The following is a 26,207-nucleotide window of genomic DNA, read 5'->3' as shown; positions in this document are numbered from 1 at the left end:
GCAATACACCTATTTTTAAATACATATATGTGCCCGTAGCGCATCTTATGAAGGCCAACTTTAAATCTCTTCGTGTTTCTTATTCTTCTTAACTTTTCTAACAACAGTCTACAACTCACGGCTTATTTAAAAGAAACACATTTTAAATATAACTTCTGACATATGGAAAATACTAGTGCCTACATTTCTGGGTTGTTCATTTTTTTTTTAATGGCTGAACTGTAATGTGAAGAGTTTAGTTGTTTTCTAAAATGATTAATAAGAAATAGCGTGAAAATAAAATGCACGGGTGCTGTAACAACCAGTTATGTTGGCTTTGGTGTCAGAGTCCTGAGGACAAATGAGAGGCTCTACCCATAGTATAATGTGCCACCAGGCGGCCATCACTTACACTGCAGGAAAAGCCTGATGCTGGAAAAAGGAGGCAACCAAACCGCCTGCATCCAGCCCAGCACTTACAAGAAAACAACCATCAGGAATACTTCAACTTCCATGCGTATTTATTTTAGAAGGTATATGTATTGGCTTTTTTAAAATTATCAATTTTTCATCATAGTGTATTTTCATGTGGGTTTAGGAATAAACGTGTGATCACAATTTAATAAAATAAAGCTTTCTTCAGATTGTCATTTATAACTTTGACATCTACAACTTTTACTTCTTTTATATAAATGTATTCTTAGAGAAACAGATACAATTAGCTGTACTATAACACTTAAATCAAAAGTTACAAGCCAAAAACCTATTAATAAAAGACCTTTCAGGATTTGAGATATTTTTTCCAGCTCTACCACCTAAATTAAAACCGAATACTTTACACTTAGTATATTTGTAATAGCGAAGTCTAATAATGAACTGTCACCATATTTCAATGATACAAAACGTCATGACCTTTCAGATCAAGCACAACTTTCTTTCACCATAGATTTATGACTGTGATGCCAATTATTATTCTTTCTTTTCTTTTCTTTTCTTTTTTTTTTTTTTTTTGCTTTTTAGGGCTGCACCTGTGGCATATGGAAGTTCCCAGGCTAGGGGTTGAATGAGAGCTACAGCTGCTGGCCTACACCACAGCCACAGCAACGCTGGATCCAAGCCACGTCTGCAACCTACACCACAGCTCACAGCAACACTGGATCTCTGACCCACCGAGCAAGGCCTGCATCCTCACAGATACTAGTCAGATTTGTTTCTGCTGCGCCACAAAGGGAACTCCTGAAGCCAATTATTTTATTGAACACTTTACCAATACATATTCAGTTACCTAAAGAAGTTAGCCAAAGGAATATCCCTATGTAAGTTGCTAAATAAATACCAGGGCTGAGGGAACACTGCTTTTTCTGGATCACTTTTTATGTATTAAGCAATGTATATATTGATATAATACCCTACCTGTCGACAGGTAGAACTCTGCTTATCTATTCCTGAAAAGTAACTAATTATAGATAAAATACACAGATCACACAAAAATCCCATTCTGTGGAATCTGACTAAAAATCTTGAAACTTTAATCATTCAATGAACCAAACCTGTTGTTAGAACTACCAAAAATGATCAATACTGACTTATTGTTGTTTTTTTAAAAAAGACTTTTGTGGAGTTCCTGTTAGGCGTTATAAACCTGATTAGTATCCATGAGGACGTGGGTTTGATCCCTGGCCTCGCTCAGTGGGTTAAGAATCCAGCGTTGCCATGAGCTGCAGCGTAGGCTGCAGACTTGGCTCAGATTTGGCATTGCTGTGGTTATGGTGTAGGCTGGCAGCTGAAGCTCTCATTCGAACCTCTAGCCTGGAAACCACCATATGCTGTGGGTGCGGCCCTAAAAAAGCAAAAAAAAAAAAAAAAGACTTGCTTTTTAACCTACCAGGACGATGCTTAAAACACTGTTTTAAATAGAGCAGACACTCACAAAACTTCAAATGTCCTTGATGTTAGTAACAGCTTTGCTACTGTCTGGGTGCTCTGCCTCACTGGACTTCAACTCCCTCATCTAAAATACAGAAGCTAAATTATTTCTGCGCTCTGTCCAGAATTTTATGAAATATTCTGAGTTATCTAAGAGAACACAGTGTAAGAAACCAGGGTTGCAGATAACGCCAAAAAAGGAGAAGCAACTCTCGTTCGGGTCTAAGAGGTGAGGAGTGTGTATCCTTGTCACAAGGAAAATGAAAGGTTCTAGAAATTTTACAATCTTAAAATAGGCAGCAAGATCAGGATAAGTGGGTCCTGAGACAATTACAGAGCTACCATAAGATAACCAGTAAAGAGTGAGGCGACTAGAAAAGAAATATGGAAATACAAGGAAAGAAACCCTAGAATGGTTTTGTAGTTGGAATCTGCTTTGCTTTTTTTTTTTTTTTTTTTTTTTGGCTTTTTGGCTTTTTGCCTTTTCTAGGGCTGCTCCCATGGCATGTGGAGGTTCCCAGGCTAGGGGTCCAACCAGGGCTGTAGCCGCCAGCCTACGCCAGAGCCACAGCAACACTGGATCCTTAACCCACTGAGCGAGGCCAGGTATCAAACCTGCAACCACTGCGCCACGACGGGAACTCCTGGAATCTGCTTTTTTAAGAGCAAATCTTGTTTCCAAGATTGAGAATGACATACGACCTCTGAAGTTCTCTTTAAAAAGCCAAGACTACAGGAACTTTTATTTTTAACTGTCATGCTTAATTGAAAAATTACCTCATAAGAGTTCCTCTTATAAATTAAGGGTACCGCAAAATTGAGCCATTCCAAAAAATTATATTTCAAACAGTACTCTTAAGAATTTAAGGCACGGTAGTGGACAATGAACAAAATAACAACAATTAAAATAAAAACAAGAAAAAAAAAGAGTTCCTCATAAATTAAAGAACAAAGCTGAGAGGTCAGCTCAATTACAGGTGTACTCTATGGCTCTGGGTCAGAAAGAGAGACAAAGATTCAAAAAAGGAATAAAAAAGGAAAGAAAATTCGGTTTTGTGGTCAGAAAACTTGGCTTTACCACGCACTAGCTGACTGACATATGGAAATGTGCTTCCTGTCATTGAGCCCAGATTCTTTATCTGCAAAATATGGATACGAGTACCTACTTCACTGAGTTTTTATTGAAGATAAAAAGAGGGAATGCATATAAATATGCTCTAAAGACAATGAAGAGCTACACACATTACCTATTACATAGAAGAAAGGAAATAGGATATATGGAAACTGAATCTGTAATCTTGTTTTCAGTGGAGCTGAATCTAACTGACCTTGGATAAAATAAATTGTATTATCACAAAAAATAATTTACAAAAAAGGAAAACATACAAGAAGCAGATAGCAAGTTTATTTAAAAAAAAAAAAAGCTCAGTAAGGTACTCACATTCTGCCAAACTTCCCATAAAAGGTACCCCTATTCCATCTTTGGAGTAACTGAGGAATGGAAGAAGAGAGTATTAGTATAAATTACAAATGTGAAATAAAAACTGTTCATAATCAAAGTAAGCATAATTTTGGTGGACTAATTAGGATTAATTAGATGTAATGATGAACACAGTTTTAATGGTTTTGAGTTACCTGGAGAAATGAATGTAATTAGCGAAAGCTGAACCAGCTTGTAACAGCAATGCAGTTGTCAGAACCTTTAAAACCATGTGCATGGGTCCTCCTTTCTTAATAGCCTGCCACAATGATTGAGCATAAATGCAAGCAATCACAAAGTACACTAGGACTAGGAGGAAAAAGAACTCATGTAACCCTGCGAAGAGAACAAAGGAACAAGCCAGTTATGTGTTGGGCTGCTTTTAAACATTCCCATCAATATATTTTCAGAAATTGTTTTTTAATAGGAGGCATAGCATTTATTTTTGTAAGAAAAAAAAAGGGAGATTATTGAAACAAATAATTGTCTACTTTGGGATAAAGTGTTAACTGTAAGAATGCAGATTAAACTAAACTAAAGTCAATCTATAAAAAAGCATGGTGGTCAGGGAATAGGCCCAAAGACTAACCACAAGATCATAGTTTTGTTCAAAATAGTAAATTAAAACACAGTGATTTCAGCTTTCAGTTAGATACGCTTTTTATACTCAAAGTGAACTTCTTTCCTAAGACGTTTAAAAACAGATTTAGTCAGTCAACAAAGTTTAATATACTCTGCCAATGATTCTCAAAGTGCGAGCCCTGGGCTAGCAGCAACACCATAACCAGGAACCAGTTAGAAACCCAGATTATTGGGTCTCACCCACATCTACTGAGTGAGGGACTCTGGGAGTGGGGCCCAGCACTCTGAGTTCTGACAATTCCTCCAGTGATCCCGATGCAGCTAACGCATGAGAACCATAACTCTGGAATTACTCATGACCTTAAATTTCCAGCTGGACAAAGGGTCACAACATCTATCATGACCACAGGCTCCCTCTAAAGTAAACAGCCTTCACCTCTTGTCAAAGAGGAGAACCTACGGAGATCACTAAACTCTACTCCACAGGTAACTGACTCTAAAACACCTGACCAATGGCTACCAATCCAGAGACCAGTCACTGGCCAGCGGCATCACTCTGTTCTCAAAGATAAGAGGCTAATCATATTCTCTTGGCAAATCAATGCATAAAACATGGAAAGGAGGAACTAAGAGAAACTGAGTTGAGCCCCTCTTTTCTCTCTTTCTGGGGTTTGGTTCCCCCTTTTTCCTCCCCTTATCCTCCACCTTCCCAAGCTCCTCCCCCACCCCACCCCCGGTTCCCCCTGCTCCCCTCCCCTGAACCCTGGAGAAACCCTCTGAAAAGGGAAAATAAAAAAAAAGGAAAGAAAGAAACTGAAGTTGAAAGGAGCTGATATTGGGACAGGTCAAAGGGGTTAAACCAGACTGCGATAAAATAAACATTTCGAGCAAGCAAAAAGAAGGTGGTTATAAAGATAAAAACAATGTAAATGTACAGACTTTATATTAAAAATGGTGCCAGTCATTAAGCGGCCTCTAGTTCCTACAGTACTTTTCAGGATAATCTTCATGCATCCTTCAGATAAACACACCTTTTCCTGTGTTCCCTGGAATCTTTTGACTGTGTTGTCATTTTTTAAGAAAATTCTTGTTATAAACCAGAGAGCAAGCTTTGAGTTTAATGGCTTACATTTACCTGGTTACATCTAAAGCTAGTCCCTAATATGGCCTTTTTTTTTTTTTTTTTTTTTTAGGGCCGCAGTCATGGCACGTGGAAGTTACCAGGCTAGGGGTCAAATCAAAGCTGCAGCTGCCAGCCTACACCACAGTCACAGCTACACAGCCATGTCTTCAACCTACACCACAGCTTACGGCAATGCCGGATCCCTGCCCCACTGAGTGAGGCCACAGATCCTGACGGATTCTAGCCCGATTCCTTTCCACTGCGCCACAATGGGAACTCGCCCTAATACGGCTTTGACATTCTATCTACATAACGCCAGACTGAGTGGCAATGGCTATGAAGAGAGCTGTCTCTACTGAATCTATGGATGAACAGTCTAAATTGTACTTACTTCCATTCCATCGGCGACCCCTGAACCCACTCCAGCTTCCCATCTGGGATAAACTCCAACAACAGGCAAAGAAGGGAATATTTCCATTATATGGAAAATAATTTTGGAAAGTAATCCAGAAGATACAAGTAGTAGGAAAAAATGCTCAATAAACAGTTTTATCTCAATCACGTTTTTGGCATCATGAGGAGAAAAGAGAGAGAAAAAGACACCAAGAGAGAAAGATAAAGAGAAAGCAAAAGAGAGAAGTATTTCAACCACTGGGTGTCTCTCCTGCTCTATGTATAGAAATGCCGATAGGCTGCTTCCCTAGCTCAGGTGAGAAAGCATGTTTAGACTTCAGAAGAGAAGATCAAATAATAGAAAGGGCGTGTTTTCTTTTAAAATTCCTGACATAGAGACATATTCTAGCTTTAGAAATAATGGGGCAATGAGGCTGGGATTGTTATAGTAATGGAACAAAGCAGATGATAAGCTAAACATATAACTGTGGGTCAGGAAGAGTCTTTATGCTATCCTGTGTGCCACATCTTAGCTTTTATCTTTCCTTCTTAGTATAAAGAATCAAACATGGCATTCTATTTAAAATTTTATTTATTTATAATACTTTACAGAATATTTATCACAAGACTCCATTAGGTTAGAAATACACCATGAAAAGAAAATCCTCAGACTGCTTATTCACCAGAATAATATAAGAAGGGACTTTTGAAAATAAGACAATATGTCACTAGCAAAAAAATGTTTCAGAATTATTCAAGATTAAATGTATCTTACTAAAAAAGCTAACATTATAAGCAACAAATTATTTCATGGAGATACCATATCACCCTGAATGCACTCAATCTTGTCTGATCTTGGAAGCTAAGCAGGGTCGGGCCTGATCGGTACTTGGATGGGAGAGAATATATTCAGTAACGTGAACTAGGGCATTCGTCCTACGCTTTGTTCACTGTATTTTGCATAAATTATTCTTAGCTTGACCCTGATATTTTATAGATAAAACTCCAGTTCTATACACAGGGTTCTTTTGAATAAACCACCTCTAGGGAAAAAAAGTCTGTTTATTTTTCTTTCTGGCCATCAAGTTTACTTTTGATCTACCACCATCTTTCACAGGAAAGCAATCTATGTTCACCTTGAAATTAAAATCTAATTTTAAAACAGCTGGATACTAGGTATTAAATCTTACCCATCCACAAAAGAAGAAAGACATTCTTAAAATGAGTGTCCAACAGGCGACAAGCACTTATAAGGGAATGTGTAGATTTCAAGGCAAACTTAATGGGAAGAAGCGTTAGCCAAATTCAGTAGGAAAAAAACTTCCAGGATAGCTTCAAAAAAATTCAGCCTCAGCCAAATGATGGGAGACGGGAGAACAGAGCATAAGAAAAGGGGAGAGTCAGCAGGTCACGGGGCAGCACCTGCAACACTCCCTCCTACGTGTGATGCTCGCTGTCTCAGAGGCCCAAAGCCCAGCCCACCCTCAAGTGTCTCAAGATACATCCTGATCAGTCTAAACCAGTTAGAAAAATTCCAATATTCCCCTTGCCCAAAGAGGTAAAGCTGTCCCTTGACTCTGGCATACTGGCTTACCCTTATCTCCTTTCTGACACCCTCACTTATATTCCTCTTATGACATGTACAGCAAGATCATGCGTCGGGTTCTAGCCAAGAAAATGTGAAGAGTAAGCTTCTGGGAAAGGTTTCCTTGCTCTTAAAAAAGAGCCACTGAATCCTCCCATTATCTAGATGTAAGACCCAGAACTGTTGCAGTTAACTTTGAACACGAGGGAACAGATAAAGCTGACAATCAGAGGATAAAAGGGTAGAGAGATGCTAAAATAAACCTCCCTGAAGAAGCCTTGGAAATCAGTGTTCTGTAAGAGAATTAATTTCCTCATTGTCTACACCACTTGCACTAGAGTTTTCTGTTACTCTAAGTTACAGAGCTAAAGGTAAGATCCAACCCATTATCTTTTGGGATAACAGAGGGGAAAAAGGAACAAGAGGAAAGAGTGAACGTATCTGGAATGTTAAGAACAGTGAGATGGCAGGTATGACAGAGGCTGTAATACTATGAAAACTAGCCCACTTTAGCCTTTAGACAATAACGCTTTAGCTCTCAGGATTCTGAGTACTTCTTTCGGTCTTTCACAAGAGCAGAAACAGTTAACAAGGATCCTAATTTTTTAAGAGGCAGTTTTATTTTATTCTATCTTGAAGCATGATTTTCTATGCAGTATTCTGTCAAATAACGTAAAACCGGCCTTAGTCTAGATTTTAAAAAAAGACTAAGTCCAAAAATATATAAAATATATGATTAATCAAAGTCTGGTAGATATAAAATACATAACCAGTTTGAAAGAAAACAAACTATAACATTTAACCAGAGTAACATGTACCATTAATTGCAGCTTTTTGCACCAGGTTATTCTACTTCAGACCTCTAAAATACATGGTTTGTCAATTCTCAGGAAAAAGCATAGGAAATCAATTTTTCTCTACCGAGGGCAGAAATTCAGTCAAATGAGCAAAAGTTTCTAAAATGAACTAGTTGGGAATTATTCCCTGGAAACAAATTCTATACCTGAGGCTACAGAATAGAAGAATCCATCTTGAGGCTCTACTTTAAAACCAACACGTTACCAAAACAATGCAGAATATGGACGTTTAGATTATGTGGTTTTGCACAGCAGCATCAACCTCAGAGCTTTGACCAACTACAAACGCCTGGCTTCCACGCCAAAACCAAATCTATCTCCGTCTCTGGTGGCAGACATCTCTATTTTTTTCAAAGCTCTTTGGATACAAATACAATGGTGGGTTGAGAACCACTAATTTAGACTTCAATGTAGAATTAATCCTATTTTAAGGCTTTTGGGAATTTAAATAATAAAGTGATCTTTAGAAATTATGCCGACCACAGAGCAACGAATACTTTTGAATACCTATGGCACACATCTCACTAATCAATCCCCACAGATCAGCCTTGCGCAGAATCCCATGCTTAATGAAAATTCATACTATAGTGAAATTTTTGTCCCTCATTTAAATACATGGCCAAAGTAACCCTTCCCATTCTAGCATAAGAAAGACTGACCTTATACATAAGCATAAGCATCAAATCAAAATCAGTCACAGGAGGAGGTAGGTCAGAAGGAGTCAAGACTGAGAACTGAGTCAGAATAGTTAGTGGGAACCTTAAAGTAAAAGGCAATCATAATTCAGGATGTTGAAAAAAACACCAGAAGATACAGGCAAGGTTCAGGATGAGCCAGTGTATGACTGACGTTCAGTGGTCCAAGCACGGCATAGGCACCAATGTGATTACCGTATGACCTACAGTCAAAGTTGAGATGTCAAAATAGAAAGAGGAAGAGAGTCTGGAAGCGAGAGCCCTGATAAGGAGGCAAGAAAAAGCACATCAGGATCCAGAGAGTCTCATGGGTCCACACAATAAAGAAAACAACCTCTCGAGCTAAAGAACTACAGCCTGGAAGGCAGGAGGGGGAAGGGCTATGAGCTCGGGACTCCACTAGAGACACTAGGTTTGCATGTACAGTGACCACAGAAGAGCATCAGTTCTTGCTGAAGCTTGACCAGTCCTAGAGCTAAGTGTCATATGAAATAATGAAGCCTTATAGCTAAAAGGAACCTTAGAAGCAAGTTATTCCAACCACCCATCTAATGCTATCAGTAGACCTGGGTTTCACCGATGCCCTTCCAAACTATGGAAAATAAATGTCAGCATCTTTTATTAAAGATATAAGACATGGAAACAACCTAAATGCCCATTAACAGACATATGGATAAAGAAGATGTGGTACATATACAATGAAATACTAGTCAGCCATAAAAAATAATGAAATAATGCCAGTTGCAGCAACATGGATAGATCTAGAGATTCTCATACTAAATGAAGTCAGTCAGAAAGAGAATACCATATGATACCACTTGCATGTGGAATCTAAAATATAACACACATGAACTTATCTACAAAACCGACTCAGACACAGAACAGATCTGTGGTTGCCAAGGCAGAAGGCAAGTGGGGGAGGGATGGATTGGGAGTTTGGGATTAGCAGATGCAAACTATTATATACAGAATGGATGAACAATAAGGTCCAGGAGTTCCCATTGTGGCTCAGAGGTTAGCAAACCCGACTAGCATCCATGAGAATGTGGGTTCGATACCTGGCCTTGATCAGCGGGTTAGGGATCTGGCGTTCCCGTGAACTGTGGTGTAGGTTGCAGATGGGGCTTGGATCCCGAGTTGCTGTGACCGGCAGCTGCAGCTCCAATTTGACCTCTAGACTGGGAACCTCCATATGCTGCGGGTTCGGCCCTAAAAAGACAAAAAAACCAAAATGACAGGAAAAAATACAAAACAAAAAAACCAATACAGTCCACTGAATAGCAGGGAATGATGTTCACTATCCTGGGATAAACCATCACGGAAAAAATATGAAAAAGAATGTGTATGTGTGTATAGCTGAATCACTTTGCTGTACAACAGAAATTAACACAACATTGTAAATCAACTATACTAGAATAAAATAAATGTTTAAAAAGATAAAAGAAATGGTAGGACAGGATTAACTTTCCACAATGATTCACACTGATCCGAAGTACCATTAAGAGAAATTTAATCTTTACATTCATTTGAATTCAAAAACAATTACATCGTTTCCTTCATAGAAAAGACTTTAGGAATGATTATTTTAAAACATTTAGGACTCCAACCTATCACTTCGTATGTAATTTCTCAAACTAAAGGATGTTAAAAAAAAAGTTTCTCTCTTGAACATTAAGTTACTTATGACCTATCAGCTAAAGCACAAGCTCCTTGAGTTGCCTTTCTAGGTACAGCAATCTACTCTTTGAACTAAACAACTGGTTTAGTCTAATGTGGCCTCAACTCCTGCCATACCTCCATCCACCCACCTTGATGGCAAATGTCATGAGACTGAATTTTTCTCTAAGCAGACTGATTCTTCCAAATGGGTAATGAAGAGGTAACTCCTAACCCTTTTCTTTGACAGACGGCCTAGAGACAGTTTTCATTCTGACATGTTAATTTACAAATCCATAATGATACTTTATGGCATGTCTACTAATCACAAGAAGTCATTCATTCTTGTTTGGGCTAGGAATCTCACTTCAGTAGGGCGGAACTCAAAATTCTGCTAACCTAAAATTTTGATAAAATATTTTATGGGGGTAGATTTGACTTTGGAAAATTTTATCCATTTTGATCATTCCTAAAATGGTTACAAGTGCTAATGAAATCTCTAAAATTTGTTCAGACAACCTGGTAAAAGGAGAGCTATACAAAGGAATGAAGTTTCTCTCTCACTTAGGCATGGGTTTCCAGTTTGGATTGCTCAGCTTATTAACATTTTTCTGTTTATAAAATTAAATCGACAGTGGGTTAAGGATCTGGATGTTGCCGTGAGTGGTGGTGTAGGTTGCAGATGTGGCTTGGTTCCTGCATTGCTGTGGCTCTGGCGTAGGCTGGCGGCTACAGCTCTGATTAGCCCCCTAGCCTGGGAACCTCCATATGCCGCACGTGTGGCCCTAGAAAAGACAAAAAAAATTAAAAAATAAAGCAAGCTTATCACAAAAAACAACAAAAAGATTTAGAATGTAGAGACAAACTAAAAACTATCCATATATGGAAACAATCTGTTAATATCTTTGTACTTCTGTTTATTCTCTGCATTTTTTAAACACTTGAGATCATACAATATAAAATTTCCAGTTCTGCTTTTTAACTTAATAGTGCAGCCATTACAATGCTATAAGATTTATTTAACCATTTCTCTACTGTTGGCACGTACGTTGTTTTTAATTTCCAATATTCTAAAAACACAACATGAAGATACTTGGGCATCTTTTTCTATATTTAAGACATATATTTAAAGACATGTTCTTACCAGATTCCCCAGCACTGAAATGATCGAATGGATTCCCTTCAGCATCTGGGTTTAGTAACATCATTTCAAACGGGATATCTTCTCCCTGAGAATTCTCATCGTCCTCTTTGCACGTATACTTGTCTGCATAAAACACGTGCCACGTTTGTGGATGTGGAATCTGGGACACTGTCAGATTATGTTCAGTCTGATTCATGGTCACTTTAAAGAGAAAAATAGCATTTTCAATGCAAAACTCTCAAATGTATTCATTTTGTTTTAGTCACATAATCAATTGGAAATTAGGTTTTTTTTTATTTAGTTCTTACTGCCTCAACTGCCCAAGCCCTGATATAGTACTGGAATAAGGTCTGTAAGTCATAAAGCAGATAACAATATTTTAACCGACCAAAAGAGTCACTATAAAAGATCTACGAAATACCACAAATGACTAGAATGGTTTCACTGCAACTACGAATTTCAATTTTACCTGCTTTCAAAATTTTCAAGTTGGTTAGCACCATTTTAAAAAAACTGGGCGGGGGGAGGTCCCCATGTGGTACAGTGGGTTATGGATCTATGTTGTCACTGAAATGGCTGGGGCGCTTCTGTGGCATGAGTTCTATCCCTGGCCTGGGAAACGCCACATGCCATGGCTGAAACCAAAGAAGTTTTTTTTTGTTATGGTTAAATGTGGTTAAACAATACAAAAGTTACCATTTTAACAATTTTTTGGTTTTTTTTTTTTTTTAGGGATGCACCTGCAGCATATGGAGTTTCCCAGGCTAGGGGTCACATCGGAGCTGCAGCTGTCAGCCTACACCACAGCCACAGCAACATGGGATCTGAGCTGCATCTGCAACCCACATCACAGCTCACAGCAATGCTGGATCCTTAATCCACTAAGTGAGGCCAGGGATCAAACCTGCATCCTCATGGATACTAGTTGGGTTTGTAACCTGCCAGGCCACAGTGGGAACTCCCCATTTTAACAACATTTAAGTGTACAGTTCTATATTAAGTACATTCACAATGCTGTGTAACCATCAAAGTGATATTTCTGAAAATTACTTATTTGAGTTAAAATGGAGCATTCAACTTTGGAAATTATAATATCTAAAAACTATGACTGACAAACACCTTCAAAAGATTTTCCAAAATCTCTTCCAGATTTGTTAGTCTTTAGAAATAGACTAAAAGTAGAAAAGCAGAAATTACAGGAAAATAAGAGTTGTTATACTGGGTCAGATCTATATAGTGTGTGTATGGGGGGCAGGGGGGACTCATGAATGCTGGCCTCACACAGACCTGTGCATGAATCCTGGCTCCAGTACTTTACCTTCTATATGACTTTGGGCTAGTTACATAAGCAATGACACTTCCTTCCTTCATCTATAAAATGAAGGTAATGCTTAGGGCAAAGAGCTGATGCAAGGATTAAGAGTCACTTAGCACGGCATCCATAACATAGAATTTGCTGAATAAAGTTAACTGTCCCTTTAATTGTCCTTCTCCTTGTTTTATTTATTTATTTATTTATTTATTTTGCTTTTTCAGGGCCACACTTGCAGCTTATGGAAGTTCCCAGGCTAGAGGTCGAATCGGAGCTCCATCTGATGGCCACAGCCACAACCACAGCAAATGCGGGTTCTGAGCCATGTCTGCGACCTACCACAGCTCACGGCAGATCCTTAATCCACTGAATGAGACCAGGGATCAAACCCACGGCCTCAAGGAGACCAGCTGGGTTTGTAACCCAGTCAGTCACAAAGGGAACTCCTCCTTTTCCTTTCTTTAAAACAAAGTGGTTATACCAACAAGTGCTTGTCACTCCAGGGTACTTCTGTTCCCATGCAGGGCATTTTGAAAATGTGTAGGGACAGTTTCTTTGTCACAGCAGTTGGGAAATACTTGAAGTGAGGCTGTGCTAAACCTCATGCAATCCAAGACAAAGTCTCATGCAATAATGACCTGTTCTACCCGAATGCCAATAGCACCCTCTTTGAGCAACACTAAATGATGTCCAAGATCCTTTCTTGATCTACAACTATGATTCTGACCTAAGAGGAACTGCCTACCACCATCACGGTGTTGCAGGAGAGCAGGATCTCAAACAAAAACACGTAATCGACAGTAGAAGAGGTAGAGGAGCAAGCCTTGGCCCAGCTACTTCCCAACTTCATGACTCATCATACACATGACTTAACCTCTCTAAATTTGCTTCTTCAGTAGGACACAAAATACTTGCCTGTCCGGCTCAGAGTTCTTGTGAGGCGCAAATGAGACAGTATATGAAAATCCGATGTAAGAGGGTCTGCTTCTATGCAAAGTAGAGTATTCTTAAAATACAGGACTATGATGGGCCTAATGCCCAAGTCTACACTGCCTCCCCTGCATGCTGGTTAGTCTTGATCTTTTCCTCAAACGGGAAAAAAAAAAAAAACCCAAACAAACCTTTTTAATAAATAAAAGACAGGACTTCCCATTATGGCTCAGTGGTAATGAACCCGACTAGTCTCCATAAGGATGTGGGTTCGACCCCAGGCCTCAATCACTGGGTTAAGGATCCTGCGTTGCTGTGGCTGTGGTGTAGGCTGGCAGCTGTAGCTCTGTCTCAACCCCTAGCCTGGGAACTTCCATATGACATCAGTGTGGCCCTAAAAAGACAAAAAAATAAAAATAAAAAAAAAATAAAAGACATTTCTTGAGGTACCTGCGGAAATTTGCATATGGAAGAGATTTTGGAGGACATTATGAAATTAGTCATTTTCTTAGGTGCAGTAATGGTATTGTTATGCTAACAGTAAAGATTATGGAGAATAATGTCCTTACTCTTGTAAGATGTACGCTGAAATATGGTGAACTGCTCAAGACACCCACAACTCATTTTTATTTCAATTAAAAGCAAGAATCACACTGGTCAGGAGTTCCCATCGTGGCGCAGTGGTTAACGAATCCGACTGGGAACCATGAGGTTGCGGGTTCAGTCCCTGCCCTTGCTCAGTGGGTTAACGATCCGGCGTTGCCGTGAGCTGTGGTGTAGGTTGCAGACGCGGCTCGGACCCCGCGTTGCTGTGGCTCTGGCGTAGGCCGGTGGCTACAGCTCCGATTCGACCCCTGGGAACCTCCATATGCCGCAGGAGCGGCCCAAGAAATAGCAACAACAACAACAACAACAAAAAGACAAAAGACAAAAAAAAAAAAAAAAAAAAAAAAGAATCACACCAGTCAGAATGACCCTCATCAAAAAAATCTACAAACGAAAAATGCTGGAGAGGGTGTGAACAAAACAGAACCCTCTTACACTATGGTGGGAATGTAAATTGGTGCAACCACTGGGGAGGATAGTATGGAGATTCCTTAAAAGACTAAACAGGAGTTCCTGTTGTGGCTCAGTGGGTTAAGAATCCAACTAGTATCCATGAGGATGGGGGTTCAATCCCTGGCCTCAATCAGTGAGTTAAAGGATTTGGCATTGCTGCAAGCTACAGTGTAGTCTGAAGGTGCAGTTCAGCTCTGGCATTGCTGTGGCTGTGGCGGAGGCCAGCAGTTGCAGCTCTGATTTGACTCCTAGCCTGAGAACCTCCATATGCCATGGGTCTGGCCCTAAAAATGAAAAAAAAAAAAGACTAAATATAGAACTACCATATGATCCAGGAATACTACTATTGGGGCCCATATCCAGAGAAAACCATAATTTGAAAAGATACATGCACCCCAAGGTTCACTGAAGCACTATTTAAATAGCCAAGACATGGAAGCAACCTAAATGTCTATTGACAGAAGAATGGATAAAGAAGGGTACATATATATAATGGAATATTACTCAACCATAAGAACGAATGAAATAATGCCATCTACAGCAACATGAATGGACTAAGAGATTATCATACTAAGTGAAGTAAGTCCAAAAAAGACAAATATCATATGATATCGCTTATATGTGGAATCCAATGAAAATGATACAAAATAATTTATTTGCAAAACAGAAAGGGACTCAAAATCAAATTTATGGTTACCAAAGAAGAAAGGTGGTGAGGGGGGTAAATTAGGAGTTTGGGATTAACATCTACAGACTGCTATACATAAAAAGGATAACTAACAAGGACTGACTATATATAGCACAGAGAAATCTACTCAATACTCTATAATACCCTACATGGGAAAAGAATCTGAAAAAGATTGGATATACGTATACAACTGATTCACTTCACTGTACACCTGAAATTAACACAACCTTGTAAGTCAACTATATTCTAAGAGAATTTTTTTAAAAAATGACATAATACAAATATAAAGCAAACATAACAAAATATTAAAAGTACGAAATCTAAGCCAAGCGTATACAGATGTTGGCTGTACTATACTTTCAACCTTTTTGTATAACTGAAATTTTTCCTGACAAAAAGTTGGAAAAATATTATTTATAGGTTATCTTCATAAATGAGGTTCAGGTGCATCTAATTAATAAGGATTCAAATTTTGAGAACTTAAACTTTACATTTGGGAATTTCATTACAGTACTTAAACTGGACAAAATGATTTTTTTAATAACACCACAGCATTGTTTTTTTTGGATATCTTAATTTAGCTGGCATTTAAACTGTTTTCTTACTCCACAGCTTCTGGACAAATGCAGCAAAGACTCTAGTTTCTGTTAAATATTTGAAGACCTTTAATAAGAATTCAACATATGATCAATAAGACACTCAGAAATAAGGCTTTTGAAATGTGCCCTCACAATTTTGTAATCTGGACTTGATTACAGAAGGGCTCTGCTATGCTGAGATTTTCTCATTTGCACTTTTTCTCTTAGATAAAACAATATAAAAATTAACCATTATATTTTTACCAATATGCTTTTTCATGTTTCATTTTTAATTATGTGGCTCTACAGCAAATAAAAACAAAAGTGTGCTTCATAAAGTGATATTGACCTTAGTTTTTGTCTTTGCTGTGTTTTTCAGTAAGCCTAGGAAACAAGCCTCTTGACAAAATTGTGTGGTCATTGTTTTTGAGACAAAAGACTACAGCCCAGCATGCTTATTCTATGCTGATATAATTAGTATTTCGAATGTTAACAAAACTTGACTTGCAGAGAATGGGGTTGAATGGCTAATTGCCCAATAATATTATGAAAGGAAATGAATGCTGTTAACAAAAATACCCAGAATAATACACTAACACCTTTAAGTACTTTATAAATATAGCAAGTGTACCAAAGAAAATATATGCCTGTGATGTAAAAAGACAGTACTGAAAGTGTTTTATGTACAAAATTAACTTAATTCTTGTAATCTGACGGCAAATTTTTTGCATAGAAACTCATCATTTTCAGAACATTTAAATATTTTGTTTGCTTTAAAAACCTACAAAATAGTTTTTATCATTAAAAAAATCTGATGTTTTATAACGTTACTAAAAGAGAAAACAGGAAGACTAAAAAGTAATTTCTCAAATGTTAGTTTGGGAGGACATATAATCACAAGCAACATTCAACAATATGAGATTTTTCAAATCTACTCATCTTTTCATAGTTCACTGGCAGCAATAACGTTTTACATAGGAGTTAGGCAGAGTTAATGAGCTTTTCGCCAAATAGGTGAAAGGCTATTAATTCTTAAAAGTCTCATTAATGGCCAGGAAATGAGAATTATTTCTATAAAGAATTATTTTCAAGTATGTGATAATTCTACATTGTCATGAATTTAAGGATATACTCTTCGTCTCAATGCATCAGAGCTTCTAAAAAATAACATGCTATAATAATAATACTATGACTATGACACATAATGTATAAAAGTTGAAGAATACATATATTGTTAAGACAGCTTTTGTTACTGGAAAAAGAATTGATTAAATACATAGAAAGTGGTGTATATGCTACTAGTATTTAATTTGTTTCAGGCCTCCAAATTTAACAAAAATTCCTCATTCCTCAAAAATTCCTGTTTCCTGAGATCTCCCATTTCAGTAATTCCAAAGAATATCTCTGCACTTATCAGAGTAGGGAAGGTTCGGAAGGGAAAATAGAAAAAGAATAAACAGCAAGAGGTTTTACAAATGATAGTTCTCTACATATGTAACGCCACCTGAAGAGTTATAATTAGACTCACAGCATTTTAGGACTTTCAGGAACTTTAAAGAAAACAAACCCAACTTCCTTGGTGTAAAGATAGGTAAGGGGCAGCTCAAAGATAACAAGAGCTTGTTATAAGTCACAAGCAGTGATTCTTAATCTAGCTCCCTTTCCAATGTACCAAGTCTCCCTGTATACATAAGTTCTGGGAGTGAAAGTATTTGACTGATACGAAAATCACATTTTTGCAAGTATATGGCATAATATTGATCATGTAAATTAAAAAAATCAATTCCTATGGGTCAAAGCATCAAACAGCCTGATAAGTTTTCAATAGACAAAGAAAAAAATTTTTGAGGTGCCAAGTACAAAGCAAATGACCCACCAACCAAAAACCCTTCAAGCACAAAGCTCAATGACAATTCATCCTACAAATACTTAGTCAATGCTAATCTGAGCACTAAATTATCATAAATTCTCACTCAGACTATCATAAATTTCCACTCATAGTACCATGTAACTAACATTCATAATTCATATCACCACTGCAATTTCACAGTGATCAGATTCACACCCTCAGGAGCCTTAAGGATGAGAAAGTGTCAGTATTTCAGTCCCTTGATTTATCACTAGTGCCTAGAATAGTATGGGAAGCGCTCAGTGAATGAATGAATGAATGAATGAATGAATAGAACAAAAGAGCCCTGCTGCTCTCACTGATTGTTTTATAACAAATTAATAGGATGAAAAGTAGTACCTATAATAAATGCTGTAGAGGAAAATAAGAGTTATAAACACCCAAATGTTGGAGTTCCCGATGTGGCGCAGTGGTTAACGAATCCGAGTAAGAACCATGAGGTGGCAGGTTCGGTCCCTGGCCTTGCTCGGTGGGTTAAAGATCTGGTGTTGCCGTGAGCTGTGGTGTAGGTCGCAGACGCAGCTCAGATCCCGTGCTGCTGTGGCTCTGGCATAGGCCGGCGGCTGCAGCTCCAATTAGACCCCTAGCCTGGGAACCTCCATGTGCCTCGGGAGCGGCCCTAGAAAAGGCAGAAAGACAAAAAAAAACAAAAAAATAAATAAAGACTCAAATGTTAAGCTCATGGATGAAGGAACTAAAACAGGAAAGGAAGAACAAGTGGAGGAAATGCCTAACCAAGGCCCAGGGCGGCTCTGAAACAAAACCGGCACTATAAATAAAATGAGGCAGGAGGGGGCGATGCTCAGAGATGAAGCTGGGGAGCATGCAATGGCCAGACTCAGAGGGCTTTGCTCACAGGTTAAGGAGGGCCGCCTTTGTCCTAAGAGCAGTAGGAACCCACTGAAGTATTTAACAGTGTGCTGAGGCCTTCCCATTGGGGCACAGCAGTAACAAACCTAACGAGTATCCATGAGGATGTGGGTTGGATCCCTGGCCTCCCTCAGTGGGTTACGGATCCAGCGTTGTGGTGAGCTGTGGTGTAGGTTGCAGACGAGGCTCCGATCTCACATTGCTGTGGCTGTGGCGTAGGCCAGCAGCTGTAGCTCCAATTCCACCCCAGGCCTGGGGACCTCCATATGCTGTGTGTGGCCCCCCCCCAAAAAAAGCATAAGTAAATACATAAATAAATAAAAATAAAAGTGTGGTGAGGGTGTGAATGTGACAGATCAGACCAGCAGTTCCGAAGGATCACTCTGGTTACAGAAGGGGACCGGAACAGCAGCAGTGGCCAGCCACAAGCTGTTGCAACAGTACAGGCAAGAGATTATGGCAGCTGGGGAAAAGACGGTGAGGGGAGAGATGAAGAAAGGTAGATGAATTCAAGAGACATTTAGAGGTAACTTACTAGATTGAAAGGGAGTAAAGAGATCAAAGCGGGGCGTGGGGGAAGACTCCCTGGGTCTGGTTGTTCACTGGACAGTTCGTGGTGCCAGGGCCTGAAAGGGGAACACTGGAAGAGGACAGGTTTGGATGGGCAAGAGTGGGCGTTCAGTTTTGGATATTACCAGCCTGGGAACAGAAGGCTAAAACTTCTCATACATATAGAGAACACTTAGCTGAGAAAACTGGTATAGGAAGGAAAAGATAATTGATAATGAGCATCTGCAAGGATTTCCCAGGTAAGTTCTGAAATTCAGGGTTGGGGTAAATAACTGTCTTTTTAATATCTGAATCCAGTCATTCAGACTTCTTTAGTGTACTGTCAATGTCGTCTCACAAACCTAGAGAAAAGATCCCCATGACGGGTGGCAAGGACTGGGGGCTTGTACTCTCATCCCTATTCAGGCTGTGGAGGAACCAGACAGCTGCTAAGCCGAGGAAGAATGAATGCTCGGTAAAGGCAGTGTTTTACCAACTAGACTAAAAGAAGATTCAGAGACTCACAGATATGCAAAACATGGTAAGGGAAATGGGAGCGGGGGTGGGGGGGTGGGGGGGAGGATAATGGATAATTCCTATTTTCTCTCATGGATGTTTCACATTCCTAATTAACAACCAACTGACTTCCAAGGGGTAAAAATGGGTAGCAGGACACATGCTCTTCACTTCTACAGCCAAAACATTTGCACGCATTCTGGATGGCTAACACTCTCATGCATGGGACAGTGCCTACGAGAATGGAAGAACCCAAGGACTGAAGCAATTAGAATAATAAAAGCAGAGACTCTCTTGAGGCAGACCTAGGGGTTTACAAACGATGTGGTGCTAGCACATTCCAAAATGACATATTGTGTCACCAGATGACTAGGTCCCATGTTCCAATAACACATTGCAAAACGGCATCACTTGGGCTAAATTACACAATTAACTGAGATAAAGCATGCTTAGTGTTTAGCTCAGTTCTACCAGATAATAAGCATTCAACAAATGTTATCAGTCACTCCATGCTGCCACTGGGTCAAAATATATCTGCCACATGGTATGAATTATGTGACACGTAAGAAGTCTGAATGAAGAAAAGCACATCTTTATAAATTATCTAAATTATTATAGTTTTTTCCCAAATATTCTGAATAAGAAGGGGAAAAGGCATTCTGTCTTTTGATCAAGGAAAAGATTAGTTTCCTTAAACTTCATGGAAAGTGCACCAGACAAGGTGTCAACTGAGTGTGATGTATGTTGTGCTATGAAATATCCTGATCTACTCAAACAGTGAGGAAAAAAACCATACATAATGATCAAAGCAAACAGGATATACTCACTTGTCAACTGAGCTTTGGATAGTTTTTCACTACAACTATAACCATTACTGCCTTCCCGCAGCTTCAGCAATTCCCGGGCTTGGAACAGGTAGAGTTTAGCTTCCTTTCCGACAGCTACCGCTATGTTGTTGATTCTGACACACAGAAGAGCATGGTCACCTGGACATTAAAACAAAAATTATTAACTAGTGTGGTCTTGTTTGGAACCGAGATGGGCAGGCAATTCAATACCTCTGTTTATCAAGATGGGAACTGAAAGAGCACCATTTTTCCTAAATCTCACTTTCACCACCAGGTAAATCACATTAGGTAGATTGTCCCATTCAGATACAAGTCACCAGATTACTCGCATTAATTATCCAAAACAACATGTGGTGTTTCCTTGTACTTTAGCTGATAACTGATGGCTTTTCACTGAATAAACAGCAGCATCTGCCCTATGCAGACATTTACTGTCATAGAATTTTGCCTCGTTTTACAACCATGCGGCATCTTTAACATTTGTTTACAAACTATAGAAATCTCCTGACAAAGTTTCTTTTGTTTTTAATATAACATGGCTGTTAATATTTATTCTTTTACTATAAAAATAAACATAGCTCATAAGAAAGTTTAATAAATGAGTCTGAAGGGAGACCTTTTATACCCGATATAAAGTTTGACATCTGTGACTTTTACAAAAGAATTTTCAGAACACTGTATGTTGTAAGACAAGTCTAGAGGGAGCCTTGTTGCACACAGCAAGTGCATTTAAGGACTAGAACAGAAATGGCAAAAAGTAGCTGTCTCTAGGGAAAGGGACTCTGGGTGAGCAGGGGACTGTTTTTTCCAGCTAAAGAGTGTTTATCCTCCTATTATTGTTGTTTTTATTTTACTATTATCACTTTGGATTAAACATTTTAAACAAATTCGGAGTTCCCGCCGTGGCACAGTGGTTAACGAATCTGACTAGGAACCATGAGGTTGCGGGTTCGATCCCTGGCCTTGCTCAGTGGGTTAAGGATCCGGCATTGCCGTAGGTCACAGACCCGGCTCGGATCCCACGTTGCTGCGGCTCTGGTGGTGGAGGCCAGTGTCTACAGCTCCAATTAGACCCCTAGCCTGGGAACCTCCACATGCTGCAGGAGCGGCCCTAGGAAAGGCAAAAAGACAAAACAACAACAAAAACCATTTTAAATAAATTTAAATGTATAGTATGCATCACAAAATGTCTAAGTCTCCTATATAAACTGATTATATTATAAATTAGCAACAGCTTTAAAAGGGACTCCAAGGCCCTAATAACATCTAAAAATCACATTCTGATTTAGAGCTCATTATTTCAGTACGGTATATAGTTTAGCACTGAATTCTAATTCATTGAAAATTGGTATCAGGAAAATATACACACAGAGAAAAGTGTGTATGTTAATATACTTGAACACGGTATTCCTCAACCTTTCCTGAGAAATCTGGATTTACTACATGGTTCTCCTTTGTGTTTGTCATTTAATTATTATGAAATATCGGTGTTGTCTAAGCCTGACTGCAAGTCATGAGAAACAAGTCAAGTGACAGCTTCCATACATGCCAAACTTTCTAGGGCTGTCCAGATTGTGCCATTCATTGTGGTGACATTACTATCCCTGTCAATGGTCATAATTACAGCCAGTTGATTCGGAAACTGAAAATATTACCAAAAAAAATAAAAAATTGAACTCTTTCTAGAGTTTCTTCTTCATTCACCCAAGGTCTATTTCACATTGGATTTTGGAAAATGGGTTATATCTCCTTTTCTCAGTTATTTTTAAAACTTCAGATTAAAAATAATAAATTCAGTTTCTTCTACCTTCATACCAACAATTCTGTAATTCAAGACTTTCAATTTCTTTCCCAACCATTTAGCTTCTCACTTTTATTATACTCTCCTAAGGATCCTCTCTAGGATAATACTCTGATCTTGCATCTTCTAATGCTAAAGACCCTATGGGATCTTTATAGGATCCTAAAACCTCACCAAGGCAAATAATTATTTTGAAATACAGTAGTAGTCAAATTAAAAGTACCAAGAATATGTACCAAGAACAACACTCCAATCTCGAGGGTGCAAATAAATAAAGTGGAGAATGAATGCAGATTCTTTCATTTAACAATTATGGATTTTTGCGGGAGACCTAGAAGGGAAGAATCAAATGCAATCTAATTTCAGAAGGACCACCGTGGATACAAACGATGAAGCTTCCAGGGCACACTTGCATGCATTTCTGTCAAATTAGTTCTAGGCCTCGTGGTCCATGGTAAAGCTACTCCTTTAGTAGGGACATAACCAAACGGTTCTGGCACTTGTGACGAGATACCAAATTTTTATTTGGTTTCCAAAACCTCTCTGCTGCAAGTAGGTTTTAGCAAATTTATCTTAAAAACAACAAAACCTAGCAAATCTAAGTTCTGGGACTTCAAGTCACACGTAATTACGGTGCCTTAGCGTATACAATGAGGCTGAGACAGGAGTGAGCAAATGATGCTTGGAGGGAAAGATCTGGAAACATGCAGCAGGGGAGTCATCTGCACATTCGTTAGTACGGAGGGGATTGGGGGAAAGGGTCTTTTAGGCGCAGAATACAGCCACTAATGGGGGGAGGGTACTGACAAGGATCTGGGGAACAGCAACAGAGGGCTTGGCAATAAATGCACGCCACGCTTGCGAGGAGCTACGGTGGGGGTGGCTGCAGGTAATGCGGGAGCGGGAAGCACGGGTGAGTTGGGTGAAGTCTCCGGCCTCATCGCTGCCGGCTCCAGGCTCCCCACGCGAGGCGGGAAGGGAGGGGCCCGCGGGGTGGGCCCACACGCCTTTACCCCTCTCCTCGCCCCCGCACCTACCGTGGAACTCGAAGTGGCCGATGCTCTGGCCCTGAGCGTCTCGGGCCGCGGCGCTGCTGAAGCTGCCCCGCAGGGTCTTACCCTGGCTGCCCTGCGGCCACCAGCAGCAGGTGAGAGCCACCGCCAGCAGCCGCAGCCCCCCCATCCCCTCCTCCCGCTCGGCAGGCACACCCAGACCCCTGACAGCCTGCGGCCGCAGCCCCACGTCGACAGCTCCCGGGTGGGGGGCGAAGAGAGCAGGACCGGCGCCGCGGGCCCGTCCCTGGAGACTGCCAGCCAATCAGAAGGACCTCTCCGCCACGAGCCAAAGATATTCGCCAATCAGATGCTGAAGTGGGCGGGGCGTGCAGAAACGGGCGTCCCATCACTCCCCAGCCTCTAGGCTAGTTCCCGCCTTTTTTATGGAGAAACCGGGAGGATGTTGCTTCATGTTACGGAAAAATGATTGCCCTCCTCCTCGCCCGGCGCTTGGTGCCACTGCACATGCGCAGGCGCGCTGGCCGGGGCTAAAAGATCTTTCAAGGATGTGCGGGATTCGGAAAAAGAAAAAAAAAAAAAAAACTAAAAAAGACATACAACAGCACCATTTCTGGTGGAGAGGAATACTCCAGAAAAGCGCATATGTAACTCACTGGACGTTTCCACTTTAATGTCTCCAAGACACTTAACTCTACCTGTCTACAATTTAACGCGTGGTCTCTCGGCACCAACCGATTTTCCCTTCTAGGTTTCCTGTCTTCTTGCGTTATGCCATCATCCAGCAGAGGAGACAGCTGAGAATTGGTGGGACACACCCCAGACCCTACCCCTTACATCCCTACATCTATCCAATTCCGTGAAACAGCTTATTGGCGCCTCTTCTGGATAGTTAGGTTAAGAAGTGGCGGCCACAATCCCATCCAGGCCACCAGCTTACCATCATTTACTTGGCCTATGGCAACTGATCTGACAACAGTAATTTTCTCCAAGTGGTTACACACAGTCCATCTATACCCTAGAGCCACAGAAAGCTTTGGAAAATGCAGTGTGACTGCATCACTTTCCTTCAAAGGCTCTCAGTTGCCTCAGGACACAACCCTAACTCTTTAGAACAGGACTTTCAAGTCTCTCAAATTTCCATCTGTTTTTAATGTCTATCCTTACTGAGCCACTGTCAGTTCGCTAAACACACTGCAAGTTCTTCCCCCTGGACTTGTAGCACTTGCCTATCCCTATGGCTAGAACACTTAACATTATCTACCATTCAACCCCCACATCATCTCACTTTCCTAATTTACTCTTCTTTCCCAAGGCTTAAGGTTAAGAAGCCTTTCTCAAACCCTCAAATCTGTGTTAGAATCAGATTCTCTTACTGCCCTACCAGGGCACTTACCATACTGTCTTGCAAGTGTGTATCTGTATCCCTTACCATATTGTAAGCTCCAGCTCATCACAGCTTAGACGACTATGCCTGTCTTGATGAAAGTAGAAACTCAAAATCATTTCATGAATAGATGTTTATGAATTAATTTTCACTTGAACACAAGCTTTTGTTACATATAGGCAAGGTCTCACAACAGACCTCAAAATTTAGAAAAAGAAATCTTTAGGGAACACTTCATGTGCCCGGCATTTTCAATATCTCTGGCTGACCAGGAATAAACTGGATGTATTAATATTATTTAAAAATAATTTTTAAAATAGCACTTTTCAAATTATAAAAGTAATTCTTACAGTTTAGGAAAAAAATGTATGAAGTAAAAATGGAAGTCCTTGTTTCCTCCTTTCCCTGCTCATACTGATACCCAAAGTTATTCCTTGTTAATAGTTTAGGATGGATACTTTGCATCATGCATTTACAAATATATGGTATCTCACCAAGGTCAGGAATAAAATTGGCCCTGAAAAAAAAAAAATCAGAACTTGGGCCTTGAGTACTTGAGGCTTCTTCTCTTTCTTGTCTTCATAATCAACGTTGTTTTTTGTCTCACTGAAGACAGGTTTCTTGATTCCTCACCTCATTTGAATGAGTACGGCTACAAACAAGTCCCAAATTTATAGGTCCTTGGAGTTCAAGAAGAGCAACCAGACTATACTAAATCCTTAGTGCAATTCCAAATCTCAGGAGGAGGATTCAGTAGACCTACTGTGTGTCAGATGCACATCCTGTGGTCTGCCTGATTGGGTCAACTTGTGGAGATCATAAAGGGTAGGGAAGTCTGATCAGATAAAACTGCAAGTATCCACTACAATATATTTTGGTCCTCATTCCACTTTGGTACATTCTTTTCAAAGGCTATAAATTAGTCCATTCTATTTTAAAAAGTGAGATCATACTAGTGGACTTTTTTTTTTTTTTTTTTTTTTTGTCTTTTTGCTATTTCTTTGGGCTGCTTCCATGGCATGTGGAGGTTCCCAGGCTAGGGGTCGAATCGGAGCTGTAGCCACCGGCCTACGCCACAGCCACAGCAACTCGGGATCCGAGCCGCGTCTGCAACCTACACCACAGCTCACAGCAACGCCGGATCGTTAACCCACTGAGCAGGGGCAGGGACCGAACCCACAACCTCATGGTTCCTAGTCGGATTCGTTAACCACTGCGCCACGACGGGAACTCCGACATTTAAATTGTATACAGTTTTTCATCATTAGAAGCAATATAACAATGAACATACGTTTTTCTGCAATTATCTATATTATGCCTCATGGAG

General features: G+C 39.8%; 1 protein-coding gene across 5 annotated transcripts in view; it reads right to left on the bottom strand.

Annotated features, from left to right (window-relative positions):
- GPR180 (G protein-coupled receptor 180) overlaps window positions 1-23,771 on the bottom strand; it is a 44,673-nt gene extending 20,902 nt beyond the window's left edge. For 3 of the 5 annotated variants that reach the window (XM_021065784.1, XM_021065783.1, XM_003131046.4), the window contains exons 1-5: window positions 23,518-23,769; window positions 20,659-20,817; window positions 11,421-11,621; window positions 3,541-3,721; window positions 3,347-3,396 (exon numbers count right to left, since the gene is read on the bottom strand). In XM_021065784.1, coding sequence (XP_020921443.1) covers window positions 3,347-3,396; window positions 3,541-3,721; window positions 11,421-11,621; window positions 20,659-20,817; window positions 23,518-23,662 — 736 coding nt within the window. In that variant the 5' untranslated portion in view covers window positions 23,663-23,769. Of the gene's footprint in view, window positions 1-3,346; window positions 3,397-3,540; window positions 3,722-11,420; window positions 11,622-20,658; window positions 20,818-23,517 lie in introns of all 5 variants that reach the window. The other 2 variants (XM_005653818.3, XM_005653819.3) reach the window with 2 other exon arrangements.

This window comes from Sus scrofa, chromosome 11, assembly GCF_000003025.6.
Source record: "Sus scrofa isolate TJ Tabasco breed Duroc chromosome 11, Sscrofa11.1, whole genome shotgun sequence".
NCBI lineage: Eukaryota > Metazoa > Chordata > Mammalia > Artiodactyla > Suidae > Sus > Sus scrofa.
This window is presented reverse-complemented; position numbering and strand designations above follow the sequence as displayed.